An 18,362-nucleotide genomic window follows, 5' to 3' on the forward strand; every position below is an offset into this window, starting at 1 on the left:
CAGATGGCTGTAGCTGTGTGGTTTTATTTCTGGGTCCTCTGTTCCATTGGTCTTTGTGTCTATTTCAGTGCTTGCCTTTTTTATTACTGTGGTTCTGTGGTATAATTTGAAGTCTGGTGTTCTTAAACCTCCAACATTGCTCTTTTTGCTTGAGATTATTTTTATCAATTGGGATCTTTTATTCCATATGAATTTTAGGATTGATTTTATCTTTCTGCAAAGAATGATTGGGATTTTGATGGGTATTGCATTGAATCTGTAGATTGCTTTTAGTAGTACAGCCATTTTCACAGTATTAATTCTGCCAATCTATGAATATGGGAGGTCTTTTCAATTTCTTTTTTTTTTTTTTTTTGTGTGTACTGCCATGAGCTTCAGGTTTATTTATTTATTTTTTTTTTCCTTTACCCTAGTGTTTATTTTATTTATTTATTTTTTTTATGTTGTGTGATTTTTTTTTTTCATTTTTCTTTTATTATTCATATGTGCATACAAGGCTTGGTTCATTTCTCCCCACTGCCCCCACCCCCTCCCTTACCACCCACTCCGCCCCCTCCCGCTCCCCCCCTCAATACCCAGCAGAAACTATTTTGCCCTTATCTCTAATTTTGTTGTAGAGAGAGTATAAGCAATAATAGGAAGGAACAAGGGGTTTTGCTGGTTGAGATAAGGATAGCTATACAGGGCATTGACTCACATTGATTTCCTGTGTGTGGGTGTTACCTTCTAGGTTAATTCTTTTTGATCTAACCTTTTCTCTAGTTCCTGGTCCCCTTTTCCTATTGGCCTCAGTTGCTTTAAGGTATCTGCTTTAGTTTCTCTGCGTTAAGGGCAACAAATGCTAGCTAGTTTTTTAGGTGGGAATATGGGAGGTCTTTTCAATTTCTTTAAGGTTTTTTTAGTTTTCATTGTTGAGGTCTTTCACCTTCTTGATTAGGTTTATATACCTAGGGTTTTTTATTTTGTTTTGTTTTTTGAGGCTATTGTGAATGGAATTGTTTTTCTGTTTTCTTTCTGTTCATTGTTAATAATAGGAAAGCTAGTGACTTTTGTATGTTTATTTTTATAAACATACAAAGTGTTTATCAGATTTAGGAGGGGTTTTTTGCTAGGATCCTTACGATTTTTCAAATATAGAATCATATTATCTTCAAATCGGGATGATTTGACCTCTTCTTTCCCTGTTTGAATCTCTTTTATTTCTTTCTCTTGCCTTATTGCTCTGGCTAGGAATTTCAGTACTATATTGAGTAAGAGTGAACACCCTGTTCTCATCCCTAACTTTAGAGGAAGTGATTTCAGTTTTTCCCCACATAGTGGTATATATAGCTGTCATATATAGCTTTTACTATATATGAGGTTGAGTTGAGGTACTTTCCTTCTATTCCTAGTTTCTTCTGAACTTTTATCATAAAATGTTGTTGAATTTTGTCAGAGGCCTTTTCTGCATTGAGATGATCATGTGATTTTTGTCTTTGATTCTGCTTATGTGCTGTATTACACTTACTGATTTACCTATGTTGAACCATTCTTACATCCCTGGAATGAAGCCAACCAGATCATTATGTATGATCTTTTTGATGTGTTGAATTCAGTTTGCAAGTATTTTATTGAGAATTTTTGCATCTATGGTTATTAAAGAGATTGGTCTACAATTATCTTTGTTGTGTCCTTCTCTGGTTTTGGAATGAATGTAATATTGTCTTCATAAAATGAATTTGGTAGTATTCCTTCCCTTTCTATTTCATGGAAAAGTTTAAGGAATATTTGTGTTCCTCTTTAAAGGTGTGGTAGAATTCAGTGGATCCATCAGGTTTATTGGGAGACTATAACTGCTTCAGTATCGTTGCTTGTTACGGATCTGTTTGAGTGGTTTATATCTTTGTTCAATTTTGGTACATTAAATGTATCTAGAAATTTATTTCTTCTAGATTTTCTAGTTTGTTTGAATCTAGGTTTTCAAGGTATTCCTTCCTGATCCTCTGGATTTCATTGGTATTTGTAGTGAAATCTCCTTTTTTAACTCTGTTAATTTTGGTGTTTTCTCTCCTTCTAGTCAGATTGGCTAAGAGTTTATCAAGTTTATCTTTTCAGATAACCGACATTTATTTCATTGATTCTTTGTATAGTTTTCTTGTCTGTATTAATATTCTGCCCTAATTTTTGTTATTTCTTTTCATCTGCTAACTATGGTTGAGCTTGTTCTTGTTTTTCTAGGAGTTTGAGGTGCATCATTAGGGTATTTATTTGAGATCTCTCTTTTTTTGATGTAGACACTCATAACTATAAACTTTCCCCTTAGCACTACCTTTGCTGTATCCCACAGTTTCTTGTAGAGTGTATGAAATTTTCATTAGATTATAGGAACTTTTGGATTTTCCCCCTTCAGTGACCCACTGGTCATTCAACAATATGTTGCTCAGTCTTAATGTGTTTGGATATTTTCTGTCATTTCATTTGCTGTTGTGGTCTAGGTTGGTTGGCTTGTTTTCTCTTCTGGTCTGATAGATTGCAGAGAGTTATTTCAATGTATATTTGCTAGGACTTACTTTGTGTCCTAAAATGTTACCTATTTTTGGGAAAGTTCCATGAGCTGCTAAAAAGAATGCATATTATACAACTGATGGATGAAAAGTCCACTTGGTTTATAGCGTCATTTAACTCTTAAGGTTTCTTTTTTTCTTTCTTTCTTTCTTTGTGTGTATGTGTGTGTAGATGACCTATTAGTGTTAGAATAGTATTGAAATCTCAAACTATCATTGTGTTCAGGTCTGTGTGTGCTTTTAAGTCCAGTAGTGTTTGTTTAATGAAGTTGGGTGCACTGATATCTGACACACATATGTTAACAATTATTTCCTCTTGCTGGATTGTTACCTTTATTAATATAAAGTGATCTTCCTTATTTCTTCTGATTAATTTTGGTTTGAAGTCTACCTTATCAGATAGGAATATTGCTCCTCTTGCCTGGTTTTGGGGTCCATTTGCTTAGAAGGTCTTTTTCCACCTATTCAGCAGCCTAAGCCAATGTTTGGTTTTGTTAGTGAAATGTATTTCTTATAGGCAACAAATGGTTGGTTCTTGCTTTTTAATCCAACTTGCCATTCTATGTCTTTTGATTGGAGATTTGAGACCATTAACAGTCAATGTTGATACTGAAAGATATGTAGTAATTCCTGCCACTTTGTTGTTTTTATAGTGTTTTGGTTCTTTCCTACTCTTCATTTACTTATCTACTCGTCTAGTGAGGTTAATTTTTCCCATGATTTCATGGTTACATTTATCTTCCTCTTCTGTATGTACAATTCTTTTGAGTATCTTCTGCAGTGCTGGTTTAGTTATCATAAATTGCTTTAGTTTTTGTTTATTTGCTGCTTTTTTTGGTGGTATTGGGATTTGATCTCAAGGCTTCACACTTGCTAGGCAGATACTCTACCACTTGAACCATGCCTTCAGCTCACTTTTTATCATGGAAAGTTTTTGTTTCTTCTCAATTGTGAATGGTAGATTTGCTGGATAGAGTAATCTAGGTTTGCAGTTATTTTCTTTCAGCACTTGGAATACATCATTCCATGACCTCTTTGCTTGTAAGGTTTCTGTTGCAAAATCTGCTGTTATTCTGATGGAGTTGCCTTTATAAGTGACATAGTACTTCTCCCTGGGAGCTTTTCATATTCTTTCCTACTATATTCTCTTTAGAACATAGTATTATGTTCTAACTGTAATATGCCATGGAGAGGTTCTGTTTTGATCTTTTTTGTTTGGAGTCCTAAAGGCTCCTGTAATTGGATGAGCATCTCTTTCTCAAAATTTGGTAAGTTTTCTGCTATTATTTTGTTGAATCTGTTTTCTATGCCATTAGCTTGCATCTCCTCCTCTTCTTTAATGCCCATGATTTATAGGTTTGGTCTTTTAATGGAGTCACAGAGTTCTTGCATATTCATTCATATTTTCTCTCTCTCTCTCTCTCTCTCTCTCTCTCTCTCTCTCTCTCAGAATTTTTCTGTTACATCTACTTTGTCTTCAAGCCTGAATAGTCTGTCTTCTATTTGATTCAGTCTGCTGGAGAGGCTTTCAAATGAATTTTATTTGATTTAAGGAACTTTTCATTTCCAAAGCTTCAATTTGATTTTTTTTTCAGGTTTTCTGTATCTTCATTGAATTACTCTTTCATGTCTTGAGCTAACTTTTTTTATTTAACTGTTTATTTGTATCCTCTTTGAGTGCATTTAGTTATTTGTATTCTCTTTGAGTTCATTTAGCTATTTATTTCATTGAGGTGTTTATGTGTACCTTCTTTCATCTCATTAATCATTCTTAGCATTCTTTTGAAATCATACATTGAGATTTCATCCCCTTCAACTATCAATCAGATCCTTTGTTCTGTAATTATTGAGTTTTCAAGGTGTCATATTTTTTATATTTTGTGTGCTTCTATGTTGAGATTTCTTATCTGAATTCAGTTCATTGATTGGAAGTTTTAGTCACCTAAAGTCTTTACCTTGAATTATTCTCTATGTCATGGCAGAACTGGTTTGTGGCAGGGTTGAGGTGCTGTTTCTCACCACTGGCCTAGGGATGAAATTCAGCAATAGCGAATTCACCTGTTCAATACTAGATCAGATATTTATGTAAAGTAAAATACCATTGACAACATTATCTATACAATTAATCATGTTATATATAAAGGGGATTAGTGTTCTTACATAGTACAGTAGGGAATTGGAAAAATAAAACTTGTTTTCATAAGAGTTAAAACTTAGGTAGTAAAAATAAGGCAAGAGGGGAAGGGAAGAAATAAGATGGGGAGAAGGAGAATGAAGTTTGAGAGCTGCGGGTAAACAAAATACTAGTATGCAGGAATATAGGAAAATTTAATTTTAATTTTTACTTTTTTGGCAGCAAGGGGTTTGAACTCAGGGCCCTGCACTTGCTAGGTGGGCTTGAACCACTTGAGCAACTCTGCCAGCCCTAGGAAAATTTAAAGAATGATGAAAATGTGTCTCCTTTTCCATGTACAGGCCCTATTAAACCTGGCAGAGCGACTGGGAGAAGCTAAGCCTCGAGGACTGACTAAAGCAGATATTGAACAACTTCCTTCATATCGGTTCAATCCTAACAACCACCAGTCAGAACAGACCTTGTAAGTATATTTTTCTGACATCACTTTTTACTTTTCTACCTTTATGAAATAAAGCTTGAGAAGTAAGAGATAACTACTTTATATTCTGGATCTATGCTGACCAATAAGGTAACTCTAGTCACATAAAGCTAGTTAAGTTTCTTAGTCATGCTAGCTGGCGACTACTATATGGAGAGATATCAATGTAGGCCATGAGATCTAATTCACATACCTTAAATTTAACCCATTTAAAGTATACATACATTTCATTGGTTTTCAGTACATTCAGAACAACCATCACTACAAATTTAGACCCTTTTTATCATCCCAAAAAGAAACCCCTTAACCCACTAGCAGCCACTTCCCAACCCTCTCCACCTTGATGCCTCCCCCAACATCTTACCTACTTTGCATTTCAATAGATTTTACATAAATTGGGATCAGATAATACATGGTCTTTTCATGTCTGCCTTCTTTTACTTAACATAACTCTTTCAAGGTCCATTTATGTTGCATCTCCTATCAGTAAGTCATTCCTTTTTATGGCCACATAATAGTGCATTGAATATGCCACATAATGCTGGTTTGTTTGGCTATTATGAATAATGCCACTTTGAACATTTGTGTGTAAGTTGTTCTGTGGTTATGTTTTCATTTCTCTTGGGTATATACCTGGAAATAAATTGCTAGGTTGTATTATAACTGTATGTTCAAACTTTTGAGAGCTGCCAGTGAGTTTGTCCAAAGTGACTACACATTTTATATTCCTGCCACCAATGTACAAAGGTTTCAGTTTCTCTGTTTCCTCCAGCATTAGTATTATTTATCTCTTGTTATTATAGCCATTTTAGTGGTATCTCATGGAGTTTTTTTATTTTCATTTCCTTTATGGCTGCTAGTGTTAAGAATCTTTTCAGGTATCTTTTGGCCAATTGTATATCTTCTTTGGAGAAAATATCTACTTGAGCCCTTTGCCCATTTTTAAATTGGATTGTCTTTTTGTTACCATACTGTAGAGGTTCTTTGTATATTACAAATCCCTTATCACCCTTATCAGAGCTATGATTTTCCAAAATGTCTCCCATTCTATGGCAGTTTCTTGTTTTTTTCTTCCTTTCTTCCTTCCTTTTTTTTTTAATAGTACTGGGGATCTAACACAGGGTCTTCCACATATGCCAAGCATGCATTCTACCACTGAGCTATATCCCTATATCCCTATCCCCTTTTCAGTTTCTTGATGGTATCCTTTGGAGTACAAAACTTCTATTTATGTATTTTTGCTGCTGGGGTTTGAACCTCAGAGCCGCACGTTTGCTAGGCAGGTGTTGTACTGCTTGAACATATCCTCAGCCCTTTTTTTGCTTTAGTTACTTTCTGAATAGGGTCTTAAATTTTTGCCCAGACTGACCTGACCGTGATTCTCCTGTATCCAGCATGACAGCCATGTACCACCATATCGAAATTATTATTTGAAATGGGGTCTCACTAACTTTTTGGGCTGGCCTCAAACTGTGATCCTCCCAATCTCTACCTCCTGAGTAGCTGGAATTACAGGTGTGAGCCACCCTACCTGGCAAAAAAATTTTAATATTAATTTCATTTTATCTCCTTTTTGTTATTTCTTTTTGTTGTTTTAAGTTCATCTCTAAAAAAGTCTAAAAAAACCATTGCATAATCCATGGTCACAAAGATTTATTTTCTTTTAAGAGTTCAGTAGTTTAGTTTTTTTTTTTTTTTCCTTGTCTTTAAATGGTGTGAGTTTGGGAGTCCACCTCGTTCTTTTTCATGTGGATATACAACTGCTCCAGCATTTTTTTGAATAGTAAATATCTTTAGTTTTAACACCAATTTGGGCGTTAATCAGGTATTTTGTGTAATGTCAATAAAGCCAAGCATTCTTATTAAATGACTTAACATTATTTTTCAGGATATTGATAATTTTTCTAAACATTTAGGTGGTATTTTGAGAACTGAGAATAAATGGTTTTATAGGCTTCAGTAGTCCTAACAAAATAGCAAACTACCCAGCTTTATGGTTAAATGACCTTTTTGCTTTTTTCAGGTGTGTAGTATGCATGTGTGATTTTGAGTCAAGGCAGCTACTTAGAGTGTTACCCTGTAACCACGAGTTCCATGCCAAGTGTGTTGACAAGTGGCTTAAGGTAAAGTGATGGCCTCTATAAAAGAAATAACAGTGAATTTTCTGTTTTATTGACTATAGGTTTATTAGAATAAGTCCATGGTTTATGGAGGGTGAGCACAGGAGATAAAATCAAAAGACAGCTTTCAATGGGATCTCTTCAGATAAAAAGAAAAGGCTAGTAAAAAGTGACTGAAGGGACTGAGGCATAGTTCAGTGGTGTAGCATGTGCTTAGCACACATGAAGTCTGCATGCAACAGTAAAATCACTAGTCATCAACAAAGAAGTGACTTCGATAATCAGTATGTGTTAATTTTCTCATGATACACAGGGACACACCTGAACTCCCCTAAGAATTTAGAATGGTACTGGGGATCTTTTGCCAGACATTTTCATGGAGAACAAATTGTGTTTTTATTTAATGCTAACCAGTTCTCCTCTTACGTATAAAAAAAGTCCAGAGATCACATTAATAACAGTGGCGATGCAAGGATGATATTATTGCAGCAGCTTCTTGTTCTACTGGGGATTAAACCCAGGGCCTCATGCTTGTTAGGCAAGTGCTCTAACACTTGAGCTATACTGCTAGCCTCTTTGTTGTTGCTTCTGAGGTAGCGGTCTTGCCATCTTTGCCTGGACTGGCCTTAAAATCAATCCTCCTACCTCTCTCTCCTGAGTAGCTAGAATTATAAGCATGTACCACCATGCCTGGCTCTAGACCACATAATTTCATGTAAGAATAAAATAGGAATAAAAGTGTGATGCAGTAACATAATTTAAGTAATCTATTTTTTAGTAGAATGTTCTGATTTACAGATAACTTTATAGCTCAAAGACAACTTAAAGATGGAACTTAAGCATATATAAAGAGAATTCTTTAGATAACTTTACAGATTAGTAAGTCAGATAAGAGTTAAAATTGAGAAAGTTGGTTTCTCTGAGCATAGTTGAGAATTACCCAGCATAGTCCAAACTAAATCCTGAGACAATAAAACTTAACTTTTTACAAAAAGAAAGCGTTATATGTGCAAAGCCCTAACATGTGTGATTAGAGAATGATAAGAAAACCACAAGTTTCATTTGGCTAATAGCTCAAGTAAGGGAGAATGATAATTCAAGGATTATTCAGAGCCTATTGTGAAGGAGTTTGCACTTGATCCTGAGAGCAAGAAGAAGGAATATGGCTGAGATTGTATTTTAGAGAAGTCTCTGGTCATTGTTTAGAAAGTAGAACAGGAGAGGTAATTTCTGAGACAGGGATATGGAATAAGGATGGGGTTAGCCACTCGGAATGTGTAGCAGCAACTGGATGTTGGATGAGGACTTCTTTTTCTGAGAACCTTCATAATGTAGAAATGAGACTGGTGAATAATGGATTATAGTAAACAAGAGTGGGTCATGCTTATGTTTCTGGTTTTAGCAACTTGACAAATGTTGGTGACATTGTTGAAACGGAGAAAGAGCACATTTAGTAGATCAGGAAAGATTGTAAGTAATGTCATTAGTGTAGATACAGTTGCCTGTGTTACAATCAAGCTTTCCTAAGTATTACTAAATGTGGCTTGACCTCATTCCATTAAGAGGCTGGTGTGGTAGTTCATTTCTATAATACCAGCATTTGGGAAGGTTAGTCAGGAGTATTGTAAATTCAAGGCCAGACTTTGATACATAAGACTCTCAAAAACAAACAAACAAAAGAATGGCCAATGTTATACTTATACTTATAGTAAGTATAAGACCCTAGGTTCAATCCTCAGCTATGCTGGGGGAAAAAAAGAATAGCCTAACCACTGGTATTAGGTAATCTTATTCACACATTTATATATATATATATATGTTTAAACAGACTTTATTAAAATCACTCATGGGGGGCCAGATGTGGTGGTACACACCTGTAATTTCAGCTACTGAAGAGATAGAGATGGGAGGATCATGCATTTCAAGGCCAGCTTGCCCCTATCACAAAAAGCAAGCTGGGCATGATGAAACACATCTTTAATCCCAGCTATACAGGAGACAGAGGTAAGAGGATCAAGGTCTAAGGCCTGCTAGGGCAAAAATAAAGTAAAAGGGGTTGGGGTATGGCTTGCCCAGCAAGCACTAGGGCCCTGAGTTCAAACCCACTACCCCCAAAAATATATATATGCTTATAGATCACTCATGGCCTTACATTAAATCATTAAGATTTGTAGGGGGGTTTTTTTGTTTGTTTTTTAAGCAAATGATTGCTTTGTAACTTTGTTAAAGGAACAATGAATGTTAAAAGTAGTTCCTGTTCTTAGTATAGTTTTCATTGTGTAAAGTCACAATTCAGATAAATTTCCTTCTGTTTTTTAGGCAAATCGTACCTGCCCAATTTGCCGAGCTGATGCTTCAGAAGTACATCGGGATTCAGAATGACCAACCTAAGAGCACAAATTTAGTTTGGGTGTTCCTCATCACGTGTATATACGGACTATCCATTGAACTTAATCTGTGTGGCTTCCAGCCCTCCCTTTACCAAAAGGGTCAATGGACCTTTCTTTGCACTGTGTGACTTAATCAACTATAAAAGCTTACAATTAGTCTTCACAATTATGGGATTGTTATACTAACCGTGTGATTGGAACTCCAAAGACTTTTTCTTTAGCTTAATTTTGTGTGTGCACTAACATTCCCTGGTTTTTGTGTGATCATTCCGAGTGTTGCTGCAAGATTACCGTGGACGTGATCTTTTAGCATGTGCTTTTATAAAAAGTGGTAGCTCCAGATGATATAGCAATCTACCTTCTATAGAGCCTTCAGAAACTGTGAGTGGAAGTGAATGCAGTATGTGATTGGTGACAATGGTAAGTGTGTCTGTGTGAGAGTGTGCAACTACTTGTGTGAGGGCATGGTAGCTGACGTGTGTATGAGATCCTATATACCAGCATGTACCGAGAATGTGTGTGTAGTTTTAATTATGCTGCAATGTATAATCTGGTGTGTTATTTAAACAGCACTAGTACTGTACACTGGTTCCCCTTGTGTTTGCTGTTGCACACTGATTGCTAAGGGTGCGTCAATTATAAGCATCGGATACTCCAGCCCTTCCCTCCCGATGAATGGAATGAGAAAAGCCTTCTCCTTTGCTTCAGGCAGCTGTCACCTTCTCTTCACTGGTGGTCCTAAGTGGGCCACTTAAGAAAAAGAGTGTAACAGATTCTCACTCCATGACCTAATTATTTTTATTCTGTTGTGAAAAAGAAAATTTTTAATCTCCAACTTGCTATTTCCAAAAAGAAGGTGCAATATCATACATCATCAGTTAGCAATATTAGCATTTCAATCAATGATTTGAATGTTGATACTTTCTTGTTTTTTCCTTTACATTTCCAGTAAGCTTCTTACAGAAAGTACCTGTGATATTTTTTTTTTAATGTTTAGATTTGTAGTCTATTCTGAAGATATTTGAGTAATATATTTCTAAGAATACCACTGGTCCCATGAAGTCTCACCTCCTTGACTTCCACCAGAACAAAATCTGTTCGCTAACTCAGCTTGATTTCTGATATATGTTCTTTGTTCAACCTCCCATAGGCAACTAAACTGTTTTAAGAAAACACTATTTCTGTTCATACTCACTCACTTGCCACACTGCAGTTCTGCAACTTGTTCTTCCCTCAGTAAATGTGCTTCTCATCTCCACCCTTGTTTCAGGATGGAGCAAGTGCTGTGACAGCTAGCTTTGATGTCTTACTGCTTTTCCTTTTAGTTTTTGTTTGAGAAAAGTTTAACGCAATGGGTGTCCAGAATACTTGCAGTATAAATGAAGATTTCATTTTTGTATAAAAAAATAATGCTGTCAAACAGGAATTGGTCTTCATTTAGTTGATCTGTGAGGTTTTTTTATGTAGGTTCATTGAGCATATTTCAGATTATTTAAAGTCGCTTTTCCAGCAATATGTAGATTTCTTTCTCGTTCTTTCAGTACATTCAGCATTGCCCGCCTCTTCCTGCATTGCTTTGTTTGCAGGAGCACATGCTGTGTTCTTCCAGTGGGGACTGTGATGACTTACTGTCAGCCTCACTCCAGTCTCAGTTGGCCCTGGGCTAGTTTTGTACCCAGACAGTGTTAACTAATTTACTGCCATGCTGCTTGCCCTCCCTTGAAGTCTCTACAAGCTCATCACAGCCTAGAGTTCAGTAAAGTCAATTCACATAGAAGCACAATTTTGTCCTCTTCCAGACACTGTTGCCTCTATTTAGTCAAATAGGATTTTGTCTACTTTCTATTGGCCCCTAGATTTGCCAGTGCATCAGAAATACTTATTAAATAGTGGTAAAATGCACATGTTGTTTTTAAATCATTAAAAGGTGTGTTAAAGACCAAAATTATTGGCATACAATAATCAGCTACAATAAAAATCACATACAGTTTAATCTTTATTTTTTAATTGAAAATCATGTTTAAAATGGCAAAAGCCCATCTTATAAATAGACTCTTTTATATAGCTGCAAAAAATTTGTATCTGTACAGATCTAACATAACACAACTACACTCAGTATTCATTTTATTGAAGCATGCAAATAAAGCACTTTTTCTAATTTATATAGAGATACCTAATTAACAAGGCACATCGTACTAATAACTAGGAAAAGTAGCTTTTCTTTTCTTCCTCTGACTATGAATTTTGTCATAATGTCCCTTCCCAGTAAATTTTTGAGAAGTGGTTGGCATTGTAGGAGGCAGCAGGGTCTGTTTTGGTAAATCCTGAGTTCGCTGTTGTGCTGTTGTGACTGATCTCTCTTTGGGAATATCTTGTCTTTGCACAGGGCTCTTAGAGATTTACCCAGACTTGCTTACTAAGTGTTTAATGTGTACAGGAGCACACAGGCACAGACTGGCCACAAGTAAGCAACTTCAGGGCTAGGAAATGAGAAAGAACAGCTGATCCGTGCCCAGCTGTTGTCACCTTGGGTGATACACAAGATAGCAGGCAGATGATGTTTTGTTGCCTTTGTCCTCTTTCCTACTAAAACAAGATTGACTTTCCCATCAACTCAGCTGTGGGGTTTTTTGTAGGGTTTTGGGGTGTTTTTTTGCTTTTTGGCATGAATTGTCACATTGGTATTTTTTAACTGCCCCCCCAAGGGAAAAAAAAAAAAACCTCAAGGCCTCCAAGTATCAAGATCTCACATTAAGATTTTCTGTCCTGAATTTTTTTTGAGCAGAATCTGGAAAATGTGAAAGCATAACTAGATTTTATATACTCTCTGAAATGTGATTTGTTAAGATTCTTAAACTTGGGCCTCTTGTAATAATTTTGAATGAGCTCTACCAACTCACTTAGAATATTTTTCACAGATATCTCTAGGCCTTCATTAGAAAGCTGTTTTCCCCTGTTGGTTCATTTGGTTACCTCATTTTGCTATTTGTTTCAGATTATGAAAGCTTGCAGGGGTGTTTGTTGGAATCATTTGCTGAGTCATTTCCTCAAATCATATTCCATTGTATCAGTTAACATATAGTTTTAAATGTGCATATTATAAATATCTGTAACCAAATCATTTGAAGGCTTGATAAATTTTTAACAAAGTTTGTACATTTTTTATGAAAGTTACTAGTAATGCTTTACTAAGTAGTGCAATGAATTTTTATTTTTAATCCCTGTGCCCAATTTTGGAGTTGAGAGGGTTGTTGGTAATAAATGTATGATGTACACTTAAAACGTGCTGTGTTTGATGTTACTGTGTTAGGGGAGAGGGGTGGGGAGTGGCTAGGACTCCAGCAGGAAGGTGGAACTGGGTTGAGCTAGCGGCCAAATTTAATTTTTAAACTGTGTATCACATTTTATGTTTCAGCATTAGTGTAAACAATTTAGAATCACAGAAATAACTGACATTACAACAAGGTTCATATTTAAATCTTTTAAAAGGCCAAGGAAGAAGAGTGTAGCTCCACATGTAATTTATGCATATCAAGTGACAGCATCATATGACGCAGGGCACGAGGTTCCATCAGGAGCCAGGCAGGTCTGTCCACATAAGGTAGTTTACATCCAGTTCACTGTCGGCGTCATAAGGGAAGAGGAAGCTCTGCTTACCGTTTTCTAGACATGCCGTATAATAGCTCTTTGACTAAAAAGGACAAAAAAAAAAGCTGCCTGCATATTCATATATATGTGGGTTGTGTTACTTGAGAAGAGTGACTGGGTCCAGGAAGCATTCAGAAAAATGACCAAGGCCTGATTTTTTTCTTTCCCTTCTTTTTCCAGCACACTTAAAAGAGTATTTGGTCATACTTTAAGAGGGTTGGAGAAAACCCTAAACTTGTGCTGTCCTACAGCAGAGGCATTTACTGCTCACTTAGTACCCGTGTGCTCTCCCAACAAGGCAAGGAGGGCCAAATGCTTAAGCAAAGGCTATGTGGCCTTTCCATGTGAGAGCAGTCAGAAAGCAGAGGTCCTTCGCTCCACCATGATAATGGCAGCCCAAGAATCTCGACTCACTACCTGGGAGAGAGCTGTCCTTGCAAGCCACTGGACCCTCCGCAGATACTTCTGTAAGCAACAAATAGGTATCCTCAAATAACATGAAATGTGGACACTGTGTCAGGACAGGAGCAAGGACTTCATCCTTGCTAATTCGTTTCTCCCTTTTATAAGCCTTTTTTTAAGAGTTCTAGGCTTTGATAACAACCAATCCACAGCATCCCAAATGTGCCAATAAACACTGGCAGCATTTAATAGGTCACTACAGGATAAAATTCTTATGAATGTGGTCAGATCATAGCCAACTGTTTCGGGTCTCGTACACTTCAGACTAATGAAGTGGGTGGACAATACTGTCCAATAGAATTGTAGTCACATAAATTTTTTTAAAATTTGGCCACATTAAAGAGTTGGATGTAGCTCAGTGGAAGAGTGCTTGTCCAGCATGTGCAAGGCCCTGGGTTTGATCTCAATTAAGAACTGACATTTTTAGTGTATGCAGTGGACATAACAAATTACTGAGATACTTTGTATTTTTTCATACCAGGTCTCGTCACTGTGTGTTTGTTACACTTTAAACACATCTCAATTTTGACTAGCCATGCTGGACATGGTGGCACACATTTGTAATCCCAGCACTTGAGAAGCAGAGGCAGGAGAATCATGAGTTCCAGGCCCATGTCAGTTACACATTGAGACCCTGTCTCAAACCCCTTCCCCACCCCAAAAAAAAAAAAATTGGACTAACCACATTTTAAATGCTTAACAGCCACATGTGAATGGTGGCCACCATGCTGGATGGCACAGTTCACCAGAACTGGCTCCTAAAGAATGGAGCTTACCCTCACTAATCCAAGACATTAACTTTATCATTGCATGCTTTACACTACAGTCTGGCCGGGCGCTGGTGGCTGACACCTGTAATCCTAGCTACTCAGGAGGCAGAGATCAGGAGGAGCATGGTTAGAAGCCAGCCTGGGTAAATAGTTCATGAGACCCTATCTCGAAAACCCTTCAGGAAAAAGGGCTGGTGGAGTGGCTCAAGGTGAAGGCCCTGAGTTCAAAGCCCAGTATCATAAATAAATAAACTACAGTCTGATTAAAAAACACTTTGCTCCGTATAGCTGAGTGTAACTTGTTGCTATGATCCATATCACCAAAAGAACAGACAACTTCTGTGCACTTCATTTGCTGCCCTAAGTAAGACTGAAGAACGGAGTTTCTTCCTTGTCGGTGAATTCTCCAGCCATGCATTATCACATTAGGATTCCCACCTATTAAAGAGCAATCACAAGATTGGGCGTTCTGGAGAATTGAGGGCAGGTAACTTTGAGATGGTGTGGAGTGGGTCACTTAGAGTGCTCCGCAGGGTACATTTGTATGCAGTTCTGCCTCCCATGCTGGCAGGAAGCACAGGAATAAGAAAGCCTGAAGAAAAAAGTTAACCACAGTGACAGCCAGGAATGCAAAATGTGTCCTTACAATCTGGAGATGGAGCACAGGATCAGTATGGCGAGTCCCCTTCACACAGGAAGTGAGCTGTTTGGGAAGAAGATACCCACATTTCTTTCAAGCCCCTGCTTCGTGGTCTACCTGTGGAAACGGAAAAACAAGGTGTGGTCGTGGGGTAACAACCTATGTAGCCCCACACCTAGCAGTCTGCCAGTAATCACCAGTGTGCACAGAAAACATGTCAAGTTTTTTTTGTTTTTGCAGTACTGATGTTTGAATTTGGCCTCATGGGTCCTAGCCGGGTGCTCTATGGTTCAAGTCATGCCCTCAGCTCTTTAAACTGGAGTCACCGTACTAGTTTTTTGTTTGTTTGTTGCAAGTTGGAAGGCAACCTGAGCAACATAGCAAGCCCTGTTTCAACAAACAAAAATGGTAGGCTCCACTCTGATCTAAATAGACACATAGCTATATGATGCACAAGGGAGACCTGGCACTAGTGACTCACAACCGTAATCCTAGATACTCAGGAGGCGGAGATCAGGAGGACTGAGGTTTGAAGCCAGCTTGGGCAAGTAGTTCACAAGACCCTATCTCAAAAATACCCAACACAAAAAAGGGCTAGTGAAATAGCTCAAGGTGTAAGCCTGAGTTCAAACCCCAGCCTGAGGAAAAAGAATGCACAGGGCAAATGAATTTTTATCAACTTAAATAAACCACAAAAGGTACATTGCTATCCCAAGTGTTGCATTACATAAAGCCTAAACAAGTCCCTCAAATCAAACATTTCCCCCGTTCCAAAACAGCTGTTCTGAATTTGCTTTTTTAAGTTAAAAATATATGCCAGGCATGATGGTTCATGCCTGTAATCCCAGCACATGAGAGGTGAAGGCAAAAGAATTCCAAGTTCAAGACCAGCCTGGGCTACCTAGTGAGACCCTGTCTCAACAACAAAAAGCAACAGTATTTCTATAATACTGCCCTGTGCTAAGGAAAGATAAGTATTCATGAAACGTACACCAGGAGGTGCTGTTGTACAAAAACAAGTGCCAACTGTAGGCCTTTTAATGCACAGGTAAGGGTTGATGTGGATATAAAAGTCTAAAATGGGGCAGGCATGGTGGTGCATCTCTGTAATCCCAGCACTCAGGAAGCTGAGGTAGGAGGGTTGGGAGTTCAAGGCCAGCCTGGGCAACATAGTGAGACCCTCTCAAAAACTCAACCAAAAAGGAAAAAGAAAGGAGAAAGTCTACAATGTGCTTTAATGTTGCTTTCAGTCACAGGGTACATTAGAGAACTTCACCAGTATAGGGCAGGACCACTGCCGCTCAGAGATTCCATCCTCCCGAGCATGGCTGTGTGTGTTTCCTAAGGTGCAGCTACTTTTAAAAGTCATATTCTCAAATACAGCTTGGTTTAGCTTTAAAGTCAGGCTCCCCTGTCCTGAAGCAGACTGACCCCTGCACATGAGCTCAGCTCCCAGCAGCTCCCAGCTCCTCCCAGGTGCACAAGGGTGAATGAGCCTGGGCCTGTTCTATCCTCCAGGACCTGCCCTACCACCCAGAGGCTTCCGAAATGTCACGTGTAACAAGCATCTCCAGCTGCTGCGTGGCCGTGCTACAACATTGTTCATTTCTTAATGCTAGTCTCATAAAGCTGCTTTCATGGTTCTCTTGTCACACCATCCTCCCTGTGTCTCTCGGAGCTCCTGCTCTCTCCTGTCTACAGGTCTTTTCCTTGGCCCAGAGCTTTAGATCAGGGCTGCCTAGGACAGATTCCCCACCCCATTTTTCCATTCTGCACTCCTTCCCTGGACTGACTGACTGTCTCCACTTCCACCTTTCCCCAGAGCTCTGCCTTGGCTTCCTGCTGAATCTCCTCCTGTCCATCCTGTATCACTCACATTCTCTCTAGCCAAATATGAACAAGTCACACGTTCCCCAGTCCTGCTTCTCCTGTGTCCTCTAGTTCCACTGCTGGCTTCCCATGTGATCCACACCCAGCCAGAAACAGGGACATCATCCTTGGCTGCCCCATCTCCTTCCTCTTCGTCCACCCTGAGCGAAGTGTCCTTTTGTTTTCCCTTCCTCCACAGCCCAAGTTCAGGTCCAACATCTGTGCTGCCATGAGCTCATGCCCAGCTGACTTCAAGCAAGTCCTCTACCAAGCCTCCAAAAGGAGTCGTTCAAGTACAAATCTGACCACCTACTCCCATCCATGGCCCCGAACCCTTAAATGGCTCTCCGCTATCCACACAACAAAGTCCCATCGCATTTGATGCTCCTCTAGAGCCTCCTTCACACGCTCCTAATTATGGCTCCTGCCTCAGCTCCAGATGCCTCTTGCCCCACGTGCTGCACCTAGCACCTCCAGCTGCTCACAGCTCCGCAATGTGCTGCCTGACACCCTACCCCCTTCCTCTCTTCTCTCTGGACCCAATCCTAGATCACCTCTTCCAGGAATCCTTTCCTGAACCTGCAGCCAGCCAGTGAGCCACCTCCTGCTGAAAGGACCTTGCTAAGCTTGTCCTCTTCCTTCCCCAGGCTGCTTGTGTGTTTTCCACTAGCCTGGGAGCCTCCTGTCTTTACCTCTAGGGCCTAGCACAGTGCCTGGCCCAAGGGAAGAGTTGAATAGATGTTTTCTGAATGAAAGTGGGAGAATAACTCCTGGGCCTGAGTGGTTAGATGGCTGTTGGGGACCGTCGCCCAAGGAGTGAATATTGGAGAAAGAGCAGGTTTTGAAGAGAAGAGTGTGTGACTGAGGAGGACATCTGGGGTGCCAGGGACAAATGTCCAGTAGACAAGTTGGATGGCTGGGTCTGGAGCTCCAGAGAGAAGCCTGGCTCTAGCTGGGGGTCAGGACCGTTCTACTGTGGCAGCTACGACAAGGCTGGCTCATAAGGAAGTCTTTGTAGAACTGCACCCCACTGCCTTCCCCCAGGAGGGTTCCTTACTCCAGATTGGAACCCAAGTGAAAGCTTCTTCAGAAAGGCCCTTGGCCTCCTGGGTACAGGAGGACCAGCTGGGGGCCTGGAGCCACCTCCACCTTCTGCAGGAACTGGGCCTCGTGTGGCTTGGAGCAATGCAGTGTCTGGCAGAAAGTGAACAGGCTCCGCTGGGCGTGCAGAGGGAGGCTGTGGCTGCCAGCGTGCTCCCAATTTGAGGTGAACCACCTTGCCTAGATTTGGGTATGAAGTGGATT

General features: G+C 39.2%; 1 protein-coding gene across 8 annotated transcripts in view; it reads left to right on the plus strand.

Annotated features, from left to right (window-relative positions):
- LOC109688069 (E3 ubiquitin-protein ligase RNF38) overlaps positions 1-12,950 on the plus strand; it is a 120,175-nt gene extending 107,225 nt beyond the window's left edge. For all 8 annotated transcript variants that reach the window (XM_074051454.1, XM_074051455.1, XM_074051458.1 and 5 more), the window contains 3 exons: positions 5,019-5,140; positions 7,182-7,281; positions 9,598-12,950. In XM_074051454.1, the coding sequence (XP_073907555.1) occupies positions 5,019-5,140; positions 7,182-7,281; positions 9,598-9,660 (285 nt within the window). In that variant the 3' untranslated portion in view covers positions 9,661-12,950. The remainder of the gene's footprint in view (positions 1-5,018; positions 5,141-7,181; positions 7,282-9,597) is intronic.
- The last annotated feature ends 5,412 nt before the right edge of the window (positions 12,951-18,362 follow it).

Source organism: Castor canadensis, chromosome 13, assembly GCF_047511655.1.
Source record: "Castor canadensis chromosome 13, mCasCan1.hap1v2, whole genome shotgun sequence".
NCBI classification, from domain to species: domain Eukaryota; kingdom Metazoa; phylum Chordata; class Mammalia; order Rodentia; family Castoridae; genus Castor; species Castor canadensis.